General features: G+C 49.3%; 1 protein-coding gene across 1 annotated transcript; it reads right to left on the bottom strand.

Annotated features, from left to right (window-relative positions):
* Positions 1 to 6198: 6198 nt before the first annotated feature.
* LOC105184557 (uncharacterized) lies at positions 6199 to 9450 on the bottom strand. Its single transcript, XM_019842046.2, has 2 exons — positions 8661 to 9450; positions 6199 to 7130 (listed from the first exon to the last, which is right to left on the bottom strand). The coding sequence occupies exons 1-2, from the start codon at positions 9448 to 9450 to the stop codon at positions 6343 to 6345; spliced, it is 1578 nt and encodes a 525-aa protein (XP_019697605.2). The 3' UTR covers positions 6199 to 6342.
* Between the last annotated feature and the right edge of the window lie 4248 nt (positions 9451 to 13698).

Raw genomic sequence — 13698 nt, 5'->3', positions numbered from 1 at the left:
AAAAATTTTAATTCTTTTCATTCTTTAAATTGGAAAAATAAAATAAAACTCAATAAGAAGGAACAGTATTAAACCCAAACAAGATAGAGTTACTCTTATAATTATAGAAAAAATTAATATTTATCTGAATTTTAAGTTTTGATTTCATCCGATGAAATAGTAGAATAGAAATAGTAGCATTTGAATTCTGTGATGGATTCAGCTATAGAAGAAGTCTCTCAGATTCAGTATGGATAGTCTAGGAATCCAGGAATTAGGGATGAATAGAATCTTTCTATATCTTGGTCAAAGTTCTAGATTTGAATTAAGATCTGAAATTAAGAAAAGAATTAATAAATAGTCCTTTTGATGAATATATTCGTTCTGAAAGGAATAACTTTCTCCTCTCCTATCGTAGGAGTTCGAATAATAGGAATTTTCAATTATATAATAAACAAAGTTTTCTCTCGTCGTGAGATATTCGATATGTTAAAAGATAATTAAATATCTTTCCTCCCTTCGTGGGAAGTTTTCGTAAATAAAATCGATTTATCGCCTCTCCCATCGTGGGAGTGTCGTTATGAAATTTTCAAAATGTTACCTTGTTTTGTAAAGCTTCACACCTTTATCTTTAATTCTGATTCTAAATTTATATGTAATGTTGTCCGAGCTCGGAGAAGGAATGAATTCTGTAAAACAAGAAAATTGACATTCGCCTCGCGTTTGACATTCGCCAAGCGTTGCCTCGAAACAGACTTGTTATAATTATTGGGTGAGTGCAAAAGTTCGTGCGGAGTTTCAATAGATGGAGTTATAAGCGTCGTAAAGTGTTGTCATTAATACTTCCATCTACATATTATATAACGTTGGAAAGGTGACGTCTTCAGCTGTTATTAAAAAAAAAATCATTTGTTTTCATACAAACTGCTTCGAGAAATATCACTTTAAAAATGAGTATCGATAAGGTGCATTTACGGCATGTTATGCTTTACGAGTTTCGGAAGGGAATAAACGTTGCCGCAGCCGTAAAAAACATTCAGGATGTTTATCAGGATGAAGCACCAGCTAAACGAACTGTGGAAAAATGGTTTACTAAATTTCGGCGCGGAGAATTTAACCTTGAAGACGAGCCACGCTCTGGTCGACCTTCTGACATTGATGACGATGTTCTGCGTACTTTAGTGCTCAATAATCCGCGAATTTCAACAGAAGAAGTTGCTACAGCACTAAACGTTGACCGATCAACCGCTTTTCGGCGTTTAAAAAAGATGGGATTCGATTTGAAGCTCGATATATGGGTGCCCCATTTGCTGACCGAGAAGAACAAAATCAAGCGAATTTCTGCAGCCGTTTCTTTACTCGGGCGGCTCAATAACGAGTCGTTTTTGGATCGACTAGTGACGGGCGATGAGAAATGGGTCCTCTACAACAATGTTCAGCGCAAACGGACATGGAAACAATCAGGTGAGCATGGTGACGCAATGCCAAAGGCCAGTTTGCACCCGATGAAGGTGATGCTCTCTGTTTGGTGGGATTGCAAGGGCATAATCTATTTCGAGCTTCTCCCCGCTGGCGAAACGATTGATTCGGACAAGTACTGTCGCCAATTAACCAATCTGAATCGAGAAATAAAAGAGAAACGTCCGATTTTGTCAAATCGCAAGAGAGTCGTCTTTCATCACGACAACGCCAGACCACATGTTTCGAAAAAGACGCTGCGCAAACTGAAGAGCCTGAAATGGGATGTCTTAACGCATCCACCGTATTCTCCTGATATCGCACCATCTGACTATCACTTGTTTCGGTCATTGCAAAATTATTTAAATGGAAAAAACTTTGACTCTTTGGAGGCCTTGAAAAACGGCGTCTCTTCGTTCTTCGAATCTAAACCGCGCAGTTTTTATGATCGAGGCATCCGTATGCTGCCAGAACGTTGGGAAAAGATTATAGAAAACGATGGAGAATATATCATTGATTGAATAAAGATTTTTGTTTGCCTAATCACTGTGTGACTTTTACTCACAAACTCCGCACGAACTTTTACACTCACCCAATACATAAAAGATATTCATATCGTGTTAAAAAAAAAAATATGATTCGGCGATTCGATTAATTGTTCGATTTTACCGAATTTCTAAAATATGTTTCTGAACATAGGGGGTGCGAAGGTTCATTAATAAATTTTCAGGGGTGCGAAATACAAAAAAGATGAGGAAACCTTGCTCTGGAGGATACACATTTTCATAACTTCCAACAAATGCGAAAATTTGTTGAAAATTGGATCAACTCCAAGGAAGAATCTTTTTATCGTGGCGGAATTCGTCTCTTTCCATTAAGATGGAAAAAAAAATAGAAAACGAAGGAAAATATTTTGTTTAAGGTATCCCCCCGCCCCCATGGCCTTGTTTAAATAAATCGGTTTTTGAGAAAAGAAAAACCCTCAAAATACAAAAATGCACAATGCACAAGCAAGAATGCGAAATGTACAAAACATTCAAACATAAATAATATGATTTCGTCTCGCACATGGAAATCACGCGGACTGTTGTCCTCGGTCTCAATTATTCAGACGTGCCTTTAAATCGGCGAGCACGAATTCGCAAAAAAACGCGACCTTTCCAGCGTCGCGCGCGCGGTTTTGCGGTCCTCGGAAACAAGTGCCATTATGACGCAGGCGTGATACTCTTACACGTTCCTCGCGCACCTCATTAAGTCCGTTTCAGAAAAGCCATCGGCTTTCACAGCTAGAATTCGCCGTGAAAGGGGAGGACGGGTCTCGCACGATGACGCGCGCACAGCTGACCATCAGTGACGTAAGTAGGTTGACGTACTCCCAGGATATTCTCCAACACACCTCCTTGTCGCCTCATTTAGATATTCGTGAATATCTTGAACATCGAGGGAAAAATAACATACGTAGTCGTAGGAGAATAATATAAAGAACACCGTCTATAAAATCCCATCAATTGTCATTACCCTTTGACTGTGGAAGCAGAAATGTGAACTAGTTGTGCTATTTCTGTGTTGGAAAAAAAAAATTCCGAATTTCTTTATGACATTATTATAAAGTATTTTTGAGATCACTGAATCCGAATTTGACATCAAAATTTCGAAAGTCAAAATGGCGAATCCAATATGGCGGGGCATAATTTTGAAAACAATCGGATTCTCATGAAAGTCGATATTTATATGTTTTTCAGATCGCTGAATCCAAATTTGATATCAAAATTCCAAAATCCAAAATGGCGGCTCTAAATAATTGAAAATAATCAGATTCTCATGAAAATCGGTATTTATATGTTTTTGGGGTCCCTGAATACAAATTTGATATCAGGATTTCAAATAATAAAAGGAAAGATACAGCTCATATGTGCAAGCAGTGCGATGAAGTGCCATTATGTCCAGTATCGTGCTTCGAAAAATATCATGGCAAAAGCGATTACAAATCTTTCGCTATTACAAATACATTCCAACATGTGTTTCTTTTTACGATAAAAGATTTCAAGTGCAGTTCAAAATATTATCATTTTCAAAAAATTGGTAGAGCTATTATAAAAATAAAAAAAGTTAAAAATCATAAAAATAAAAAAATAAAAATTACAAAAACAAAAAAAAACAAAATTTATAAAGACAAAAAAAATTATAAATTATAAAAGCAAAAAAAAGTTAAAAACCATAAAAACAAAAATATATATAAAAATAGACCCAAAAACCGGCACGTCCTCGTTTTGTAACTCCGTCTTCGGCAGAAAGTGTTATTATATACAGAGTGTCACATTTTAACTTTCGCATTAAAAAATCTCGAAAACTATGAAAGATATTAAAAAAAAGCTAAAACACGTGTTCCATGATTTCGAAGGGAAAAGAGAATGGCATTATTGGTTTTTTTTATTTGGAGGGCATTTTCAAGGTCAGTTGAAGGTCAACTTAATTTTTTAAAATAGAAAGCCCAATTTTTTTATTATATCTTCTTTTTCTACCAATTAATTTTAACAACTTTTGTCTGAAACATGTTTTTATTTGCCTAATATTTTTTGAAATATTTAAGGAAAACTGGTAACTTTATCAACATTCAACTCACGATATCTCGCTAAGTATTCGTCGAAAGAAAAAATAGTATTAGACTTTTTTACTTTATTTACTATCAAGAATATATTACTATAATAGTGCCCTAAGTTTTGTTAATTTAATAATTTTGAAATTTCCATCCAGATCGATAAGTTAACAAAAGTTGGGGCACTATTATAGTAATATATTCTTGATAGTAAATAAAGTAAAAAAGTCTGATATTATTTTTTCTTTCGACGAATAGTTCGACGAATAGCGAGATATCGTAAGTTGAGTATTGAAAAAGTTACCAAGTTCTCCTTAAATATTTCAAAAAGTATTAGGCAAATAAAAAAATGTTTCAGACAAAAGTTGTTAAAAAAATTAAGTTGACCTTCAACCGACCTTGAAAATGCCCTCCAAATAAAGAACTGATAATGCCATTCTCTTTCCTCTTCGAAATTATGGGAAACGTGTTTTAACTTTTTTTAATATCTTTCATAGTTTTCGAGATTTTTTAATGCGAAAGTTAAAATGGGACACCCTGCATAAATGTTTCTTTACTTAAAATTTTTTATTCCGCTATTATGAATCTTGATATTAAATTCGGATTCAGTGAGCCCAAAAACATATAGACATTCACTTTCATGAAAATCCGATTATTTTCATAATTTTGAGCCGCCATTTTGAGTTTCAAAATTTTCATATCAAATTCGGATTCAGCGACACCAATACACACGTAGATACTCACTTGTATGCAAAGAACAATAGTTTTACTATCTTCTTTTTCTTCGATGCATGTATATACGTCGCCCACACTGGTGGCAGACTTTATCACGCGGATACTATACTAGTCATCCACAGTCAAGGGGTTAAGGCGCAAGGCCACAACTGAATTGCGTTTGAGCTCAAAATCAACGGAGCTCGCGACGAAATACCGCAGCGGTATAAAAAGCAAATGCTCGCGAGCATATAATTCGCCGTGAAAATATCTCGTCGTTGCTCGTTGGTCGTTGAAAGAAGCGAGCTTCGCTCAGTTTGGACCTCTCCGATGAGCCTGAAGCAACCACTGCATTAGCGGATTGGCGTGCATTAGTCCGCTCCGCGTAATCACTCAGCGTGCCGAAGGGGTTAATGAATGCGAAATACACATTAGCCGACGTTGGTAAATTTGGTCGACTCCGCACCCTCCCGAAACCTGTGGGTCAGGGCAAGGGCGACGCGCGCCCCACGCTGCCTCGTTCCCAGCGATCGACTCGTGTGTGCCGAGTCCGGTCCATTTCGACGCTACTTGGTCCGCGCAGTCCGTGAAGCTTTCGCTGCCTCTCTCTCTCTCTCGCGCACCACACCGCAATTTAATCACGAGGAGTGAAAAACACGCGGCGCTCGCGAGCCGAGGAACGAACCGCCGCGACGGCAGAAGCGTAATTAGATTCCGCCGCGACGTAGGTGAGGCGCGCGCTAATAACACTAATTGTGCTGGCCGACCGGTGGCTTCATTAATTCAAGGGATCGCTCTCGGCCGGCCGGCAGCTGCGCGCGGATATTTCAGGTATCGCCCTGTGTCATCGGCGAGAACACCGCCGAGCGACGTTCATTCTCGCCGATACGAATTCAAGCTCGCGGTCTCGACTAGATCGCGTCGACTAGACGTTCTCGATAGATCGCGAATAATTCGATCGCAGCCGGCTCGAGCTCTCGCGACTCGTATCAGAGCTGAGGAATCCTTTCGAAACGAATTTCCCGCCGCGCGAAGGATATTTTTTCGGGATGCGTTTCCTTCGACAACTCGTTCTCCGCCGTCTCGGAATCCCTGACGGGTAAATTGCTCAAGAATTTGCTCAAAGAGAATCTGCCTCGAAGAGAAAGTTGCCACATCCCCCTCCGAGAATTTCAATTAGTTCTCCTAACCGACGACGGTAGAGTTTCACTACGGCGGTGCTGAAGAGTCAATATGACCTTCCGGTGCGGATTAATTACCAAAACAAACAACACAGGACATGGGAGGTGGGATTATAGTGAGCACGATAGGGTGGGAATAATGAATGCGCGCCGGAACGGCGTCGCTCTCACTCTCGCTCCTCCTCCTCCTCATTCACTTTCTTTCTCCCTCTCTCTCTCTCTCTCTCTCTCTCTCTCCCTCCCTCTCTCACTCTTTCTTTCTCAAGCGTGTTACTGAAAAAATACCATCGTTTATTCTCTATTAATAAAATTATAATCCTTACGCCTAAGCACGTGCGAATCTAGCGACGACGAGTTCTCTCTCTCTCTCTCTCTCTTTCTCTCTTTCTCTCTCTCTCTCTCTCTCTCTCTCTCTCAGCCGAAGAAGGCGTCGTCGCTGGAGCCCTCGGGCGTGCAGTTCTGCAGCAACGACGCCGGATTCGACATGTCGCTGACGGCGTCGCCACCGACGCCGTTGCCGCCGTTGCCGGTCCGTGGCGGTTTCACATCCTGACCCTGCGACATGTCGTAGACACGACCCGTCGTCTGCTGATTCTGCGAGTTGATCTCGTTGTAGACCAGCTCCTGGATCTTCAGCCGGACAAACATCTGCCTGTCGAGCGGTAGACTCCTAAGGGGGTTCCTCACGCTCATGAGGAAGTGGTAGGTGTCGTCCTCGTCCTCGGACCCGATCGCCAGCCTCTTCTGCAGGGACTCGTACCGCTTCCGGTCCACCTCGACCGCATAGTCGTTGTCGATCGCGTCCATGAGCGCGCGCTTCCGGCCGATCATCTTGTTCATCTTCGGCGGCGGCATCACGTGATGCAGGCCGTCGTCGTTGGACAACAACGACTGGCACGAATCGCCGTCCAGGTCGTCGAACTGCGTCTCCTCGTGGCCCTCGAGTATATCGATCTGCGGCTCGATCTGCGTGCCGTCCGGCGACGAGCGCATGCTGATCGTGCCCACGCAGTTCTGCGACAGGGCGCAGCCGATCACCCTGGAGTTCATTTGGTCCCGCAGGAAGAACAGGCTCTTGAACCAGACCCACTTGGAGTCGTGCTCGGTGCCACCGCCGCCGTCGCATTTACCCCGGTACGTCTTCTTCAGCTCGTTCCGGAAGTTGTCGCGCAGGTGCTTCCACTTGGACTTGGCGACGTCCGCTGGAACACACAGAGCGACCGTGGCCGTTTACAGCGTGCCTCGCGCGACAATGACTCCAGACTCGCGCGGAGTGCTCCGCGGAAAGATCCGTTGGTCCTGAGAATTTCGTCCTCGTGCAATAATTCGGACAATTGCGACAGCTCGGAAAAGTCAAAGGGGAAATTTCAGATGCAAGTAGGCGGGATCCTCGGTGCCGCCGGTGTTCAATATTAGGGCTCTTGCTCCGCGGCAGCTTCGAAGTCTCTTATCTTCGAAGACTAGTCTTGGAAGATATCATTGATATATTCGAAGCTTCGAAGGATACGAAGGGCGCTTGTTTTCGAGCCTGCGCGCTCTCTGTCACTAGGCTATCTCTAGATGCTAGGCCATCTCAGCCATACATTCTATATTCCACGGAGAACAAAAGTATCACAGCTCGTGGTTCGATTCCCAAACACCTTCGAATTCTCAAGATTTCCACGTTTGAAGACTGAAACTTCGAAGTTTCCAAGTTCCGAAGAACCTCCCGAAAGTCTCGGTCTTCGAACTTTGAAATTTCGAGAATTCGAAGAAGCTCGGGAACGGAACCGCGAACTTTTGAAGAAGCTTCGAATACGAAGAAGACTTGGAAAAAAAAACTTACACCTCTACTCAATATGCAAAATGCTCGCGCAAACGTGAGAGACTGCATCGTCGTCAGGTCGTCGTCGTCGTCGTCGTCGTTCTCATCGGCGACGAGCGTTAAGCATCCAGCCGCTGGCTCGCGCTGTGCACGAGCACGTGTAATCCCGAGCACGTGCTCCTTGCGAGGGGAACGGAGAAAAAGGAAGGAAAGAGCCCAGATTGAATGTGCACGACGGTATCGACGTGCGACCTGGCGGCGACTCGCGCAAACCAGCAGCCTATCTCTCCGGTCGGCTTTTCCTTTCACGAGCTATCGACCTTCCAGCTGGCGAGCGGTTCCAGCGAGCGGGGTCCGGTTCGTTGGTTGGTGGTCGCGCGCGCGAGAGACCCGTTCGATTCCTCGTCGTCTTTACCGACGCTCCTCTACGCGCCTTTTCCACTCTCGCTCCTTCTCTCCCTCTCTTTTCCGCTCGCTCGGCCAGATGGAACTCGCTAACCGAGAGGTCTGCCTTATTCCATGAAATATCTCGAGTGAGATAGAAAGAGCGAGAGAGCGAGAGAGCGAGAGAGCGAGAGAGAGAGAGAGAGAAAGACAGCGACCTCGAGGTCGCAGAGCTCTCGAAGAGTACAACGTACGGGCCTGGCGACCAATCGACTGCAGCGCGCATCCCTCCCACCCACCCATCGCTGGACGACCAACCAACCGAGCGAGCGAGCGAGCGAGCGAGCGAGCGAGCGAGTAAGCAAGCAAGCACCCACCACCCACACGTGCACGCGCACGCGACATGTACACAGAAAATGTGAAGAATCGACGACAACGACGACGACGACGACGACGACGACGACGGAGGGCGCGCGCGAGCGCGCGGGTGCTGGAGAGTGTGTCGTCATCCAGCGTCAGCTGCCGACGACTACACTATACTCACTCGACACCTCGCAGGCCCTCGCGATCTCCCGCCACATCTTCAGTATGACATCGCGATTGTGGTAGTTGACGTTCTTCTGGTCCCAGATCGCGGGTCTCGCGTGCACCTCGTTGATCAGCCTCTGGAGGTCCATCGTCATCGCGCTCCTACGGCCGCCGGCGACGTTGCATCGCCGAGGCGAGCGTTTGCCGGCGCGTCGGTTGAGAAGCGTGACGCCGGCGGTGCCGACGGAGGAGGCGGCCGCACGGGCGCCGCTTCCTCCTCCGACGCGTAGCTGGACTTCTCCGCTACTCGTGTGCTGCTCGGCGAGGAGGCGGCTCCTCGGTTTATCGACCCGTGGCGAGTCTGTCCCTGCGTCGGCGGCGGCAGCGGCGGCAGCGGCGGTGGTGCCAGCAGCAGCGTCGGCGGTGGCGGCGACGGTAGCGGCGGCGGCGGTGGCGGTGGCGTCAGCGTCAGGCTCGAGGACGACGACGGCGGCGGCGGTTTCGGCTACAGCTACCTTATTACCCGGTGTATTAGCGTTGCTGCGGGAGGCGACCGCGACGGCGACGCCGGTCGCGTCGTCGTTGCTCGTAACGAGCCGCTGACGCCTTCTCTTCTTCCTCTTGCGTCTGACGACGCGGCAGGTGGCGACGGTGGTCGAAGAGGAGGTGGTAGTGACGGCGGCAGTGACGGCAGCGGCGGCAGCGGCGGCAGCGGCGGTGCTCGCGAAGCCGAGCCGAGCAGAAGAGCGTAAGCGGGACGAATCCAGGGCTATATCCTCGTCGGCTCGTGCGCGCGTGTCGTCCATACACGCGCGCGGGCCAGCCGGAAAGACGCGCGGCGCACACGCGCGAGGGAACCACCAAGTGGCTGACGATGTTGCTGGGTATCACGACGGCGACGGCGACGACGACGGCGACGACGGCGGCGACGACGACGACGACGACGACGAAGACGACGGCGAAGACGATGGCGAAGGCGACGACGATGACGGCGACGGTGACTACGACTACGACTACGACGACGACGACGACGACGACGACGACGTGGGCGAAGACGAAGACAGCAAACGGGTTACGACGACAGCTTGTCTCCGCTCGCTCGCGCGCGCGCGACTCGAGAGAGCAGAGCACGAGAAGAGGATCGAGCGAGTACAGGCGAGCACAACGCGCACGCACGCACACACACGCTCTGGCGGTGTGCTGCTACTCGCGCGCGTCGCGGGGCCTTCGGCTCGGCTCGACCCCAGTGCTCGGCCCCGCTCGGTTCCGCTCGGCGCGGCGCGGCTCGACCCGACTCGACTCGACTCAGCGCGACTCCGCGCGATTCCGCGCGGCGCGGATGACGACGACGACGACGACGACGACGACGACGGCAACGGCGACGGAACGGCGGCGCGCCGCTCCGCTAGCGCGCGTGAGAGAAAGAGAGAACGCGCGCGAGAGAAGGGGCAGGTGAAGAGGAATGGACTGATGTCGAGCGAGTAAAGCACCATCGGCGAGCGCGCGGTGAGCGTGCAGGGGCGGAGGTACGCGCGAGTCCGCCTCGAAGTACGCGCGCGAGCGAGCGCTCCTCCTCGCGCGGAAGGACGCGCGAGAAAGAGAACACGAGAGAGAGAGAGAGAGAGAGAGAGAGAGGGAGAGAGAAAACGCGCGCGAGCACGCGGCGGCATCTGCTCCGAAATTGGAGTGGAGTGAGAAGAGGGACCGAGAGAGAGAGAGAGAGAGAGCCGAGAGCGATTTGGCCGGCGAAAGTGGCACGGAACTACTTTGGCCGGGTACCATTAATTGCACGAGAACAGTATCGATAACCGATGGAAATTGCCAATCGACGTGTGTCCATCAACCCCTAACGGCGTGCGGCTATTTTCTCTAACCGGCTTTACACAACTTCCGCGCAGAAGAAGAGAGAAAGAGAGAGAGAGAGAGAGAGAGAGCGAGCCGTTCTACGACGAGGGATTATCTACTCGTGTAGAGCTCACTTGTCCACTTGACAATAAAACCCGCTTACTCCCCAGCGGAGCAAACAGTCTTGTCTTTATTTCCAACCATTCGCGCGAACATCTCGCCCGAGAGTCGAGACTAAGTCACGAGGCTAAGTACCGGCGAGTCTTCGAGCAGCCGTGAACTTTGTCGTTACCGCCGAAGTTTATATACGCGATCAGCCGAGAGGAGAGAAGTAGCTACGTCCGCGGCATTTACTCCCGACGTGTCCGATACCGTCGCGGGGGAACTCGTCGAGCTTCAGGTTGACGTTCTCTCGCGGCTGATCGGCACTCCGGGAAACGCCGTGGTGGAATTGACCGAGCGGAGCTCGAAAACGAATAATGCGCCTTGGAGTCGGACGACCGTCCGCTACTGCATGGGCGTGCAGCTGCAGCCGCGTCACCCGCTGCGAACCGGCGCATCCGCTCCGCTCGGCTTTATCGCGGGGCTCCGCGCCGCGCCGCGCCGCGCCGCGCCGCGCCGAATCGCAACGCAGCGCAGCGCAGCGCAACGCAACGAGACGGGCGTGCGCGCGCGCGCGCTCGTCCGCTCGTTAGCGTGACTCTCCGCTCCTCGGCTCTGCTCGACCCGGCTCGGCTTCACTCGGTCAGCTTCGACCTCGACATGGGCCGCGGCGATCCGCGCGAGCGACGTCCAGCATCAAGCCTGTAATTCGGCTGGAATCTCCTGGCTGTGTGATTTCAGCTCAGGCCGCGCGAACAGGAAAATCGACACGACGGCGAAAGAGCGTCGGAATGAGGCAAAGACAGAGAGAGAGAGAGAGAGAGAGAGAGGATGCTGCTCTCTCTCTCTCTCTCTCTCTCTCTCTCTCTCTCTCTCTCCCCCAAAGCGCCCGTATCGTTTCCCCGATGGAAACTGAGGTCAGAGTTCGGGCAATTGGATAATTTAACGATGCTTCCGTACGGACGGTGCGAGCGAACGAGCGAACGCGAGCGATCGATGTGTGCTGGCCGACATGTCAAACGATTGTCCGAATGTCGCGAATTAGCGCGATTCGATAGTCGAACGCTCGACGTTCGCGCAGATTTCGCGGGTAGCCCGATTAAAACTGTCATGTCCTGTTGCGTCCATCGAGCTGACATCGCATCGCGCGGTATAATATTACGTGCGCGCGCAACATCTATATAAATATGTACACATACATATACATAATTGACTGTGTCCTTTTTTTATTGATGAGAGCGCGCGTGCTCGCCTGTGCCTGCTTCGCGGAGAAGTCGAGGAGGCGGCGAGCGACGCAGTGCTTCCTACCGTTCCCACTGCCAGGCACAACCTTGCCCCGCACGATCTCCGCCTTATGATTCGCATTTCTATTAATAGTCGCCTGAATCGGCGAAGTAAAGCCAAGGATCTATCGAAGTAAAGGACTCGCGTCTCCCCGAAGGCGGTTCCGCGGCGAGGATTTATGACCGAGGATTTGTAGCCTTTAGGCCACTTTAGGCGGAACTTGAACGGCCGCAGAAATGCGGCAGAAGCATTGAATCACACACGGTAACATGATCGTGTGATTCTTCCTGCGTGCGAATAATCTGCAAGGATGAAAGAAACCCGTGGCGAGACGAAGATCGCCGATCGCCGTGGATTGATTATCCCGTCCCGAAACGTCGGGGAAGCGCGGGGGGTGCTTTGGAAAAATCGCAACCTGCAGGGGAAAGCCGTCCGTGACGGACGGAACGCGAGAATTTCGGCTAAAGAAGAGAAGGACCTCCGCACCTGCGAGTCGTGGAATGAATTTCGCCGATGTCTGCGCGTCGCCGCACAGCGGAGAAGCGCCGATTCGGAGGAAATTAATTTTCCGGGAACCGGGATCTCGCTCTCGCTTTCTCTTCCTCCCTGCCCCCCCCCTCGCCGCCGCCGGCGGCGCATCAGCGTTTTCGCGAAAAGCCCGTCGCGTCACGCGCAATTTGACTGCGTCGCTTATCTTCGCCGTGTAATCCCGCGGTCCCGCTTCGGCTTTATCTCCCGCGTTTCGTCGCATTTCCCGCGTGTCTCCGTGTGCGCCGCGGTCGCGAGCGCTGTGTACTAATCAGCGCCCAACTTGAAGTAATCTGCTGCCGGCGTGTCTCATATCAGTTTCTGCCTAGTCGGCAAAACACGAGGCGACCGTGTAGGAAAGGAGAAAATCCCGACTAGTTACAGGTCCCGCGCCCTTCTCTCTCCGCACGCGAAACGCTTCGGATTAATAATGCCGCCGCGGCCGCGGCCGCTGATGCGGGCTCTGAGAGCTCCGAACTGGCGCTCCGCGGACACCAGCATGATTTCAAGATGAAATTACGCCTCCCCGGAGACGGACGAGACTTTTTTTCCGGTTTACTCCTTCCGGGCCCGCATTTCCCTCCGACCGTCGTGACGTCGCAGAGACACGCAGGACTCCGCAGGAGTCGCCGAGCAAAACATTGCTAGGGCCATCCTCATGAAGAATAAGGCCCTGAATAAGGCTGAAAGTGGAATGCCCTAAAAAGGGATGATCATTGTTACCGCAGCAGGCCCCCTCCCCCTCCCCCCGATCTTTTAGGGATACCTTAGATCTTACGAAATAAGGCTTTGACAAGGGAAACTGATGAGGGCCTTAGAAAGGGCTTTGTTAGGGCTGCCTTAGATTTAATAAATAAAGCTTTGATAGGAAAAGCTGAGGAAGGTGTTGGCAAGATTTTTTGCGGGATGTCTTGGATTTTATCAAATGACGCTTTAAGATGGAAAAAACTGATTGATGTGGGCCTTAGAAGGATTTGTTAGAGGTGCTTTGGATTTAATAAATAACGCTTTGACGAGGGAAAACTGGATAAGGATCTTTTAAGGATGCCTTAGATGTTAAGAAATAAGGCTTTGATAGGGATATCGTAGAAATAACGCTTTAATATGGAAAACTGATGTGGGCCTTAGAAGGATTTTTTAAGGATTTAAGGATGCTTTAGATATACAAAATCAAATTCTGTTATATGCTCTATCTAGTTCTTTTAAAGATTTTTGAATTATATCGCAATTAAAAACAAATTTCATTAGTTTTACTAGTTGCCATATTCATTAGTCTTTTCCAAGGATTTTTGTAT

This window comes from Harpegnathos saltator, unplaced genomic scaffold, assembly GCF_003227715.2.
Source record: "Harpegnathos saltator strain DR-91 unplaced genomic scaffold, Hsal_v8.6 scaffold124, whole genome shotgun sequence".
NCBI classification, from domain to species: domain Eukaryota; kingdom Metazoa; phylum Arthropoda; class Insecta; order Hymenoptera; family Formicidae; genus Harpegnathos; species Harpegnathos saltator.
Note: the sequence above shows the minus strand (reverse complement) of the source record. Positions and strands in the feature narration are given on the sequence as shown.

What these genes read in the sequence shown, in the direction of transcription:
- LOC105184557 (XM_019842046.2), bottom strand. Translation starts at nt 9,450, where the DNA reads ATGGACGACACGCGCGCACGAGCCGACGAGGATATAGCCCTGGATTCG. An exon ending in GAGGGCCTGCGAGGTGTCGA is followed by an intron (nt 7,131 to 8,660) that starts GTGAGTATAGTG and finishes TGTGTGTTCCAG; the next exon opens with CGGACGTCGCCAAGTCCAAG.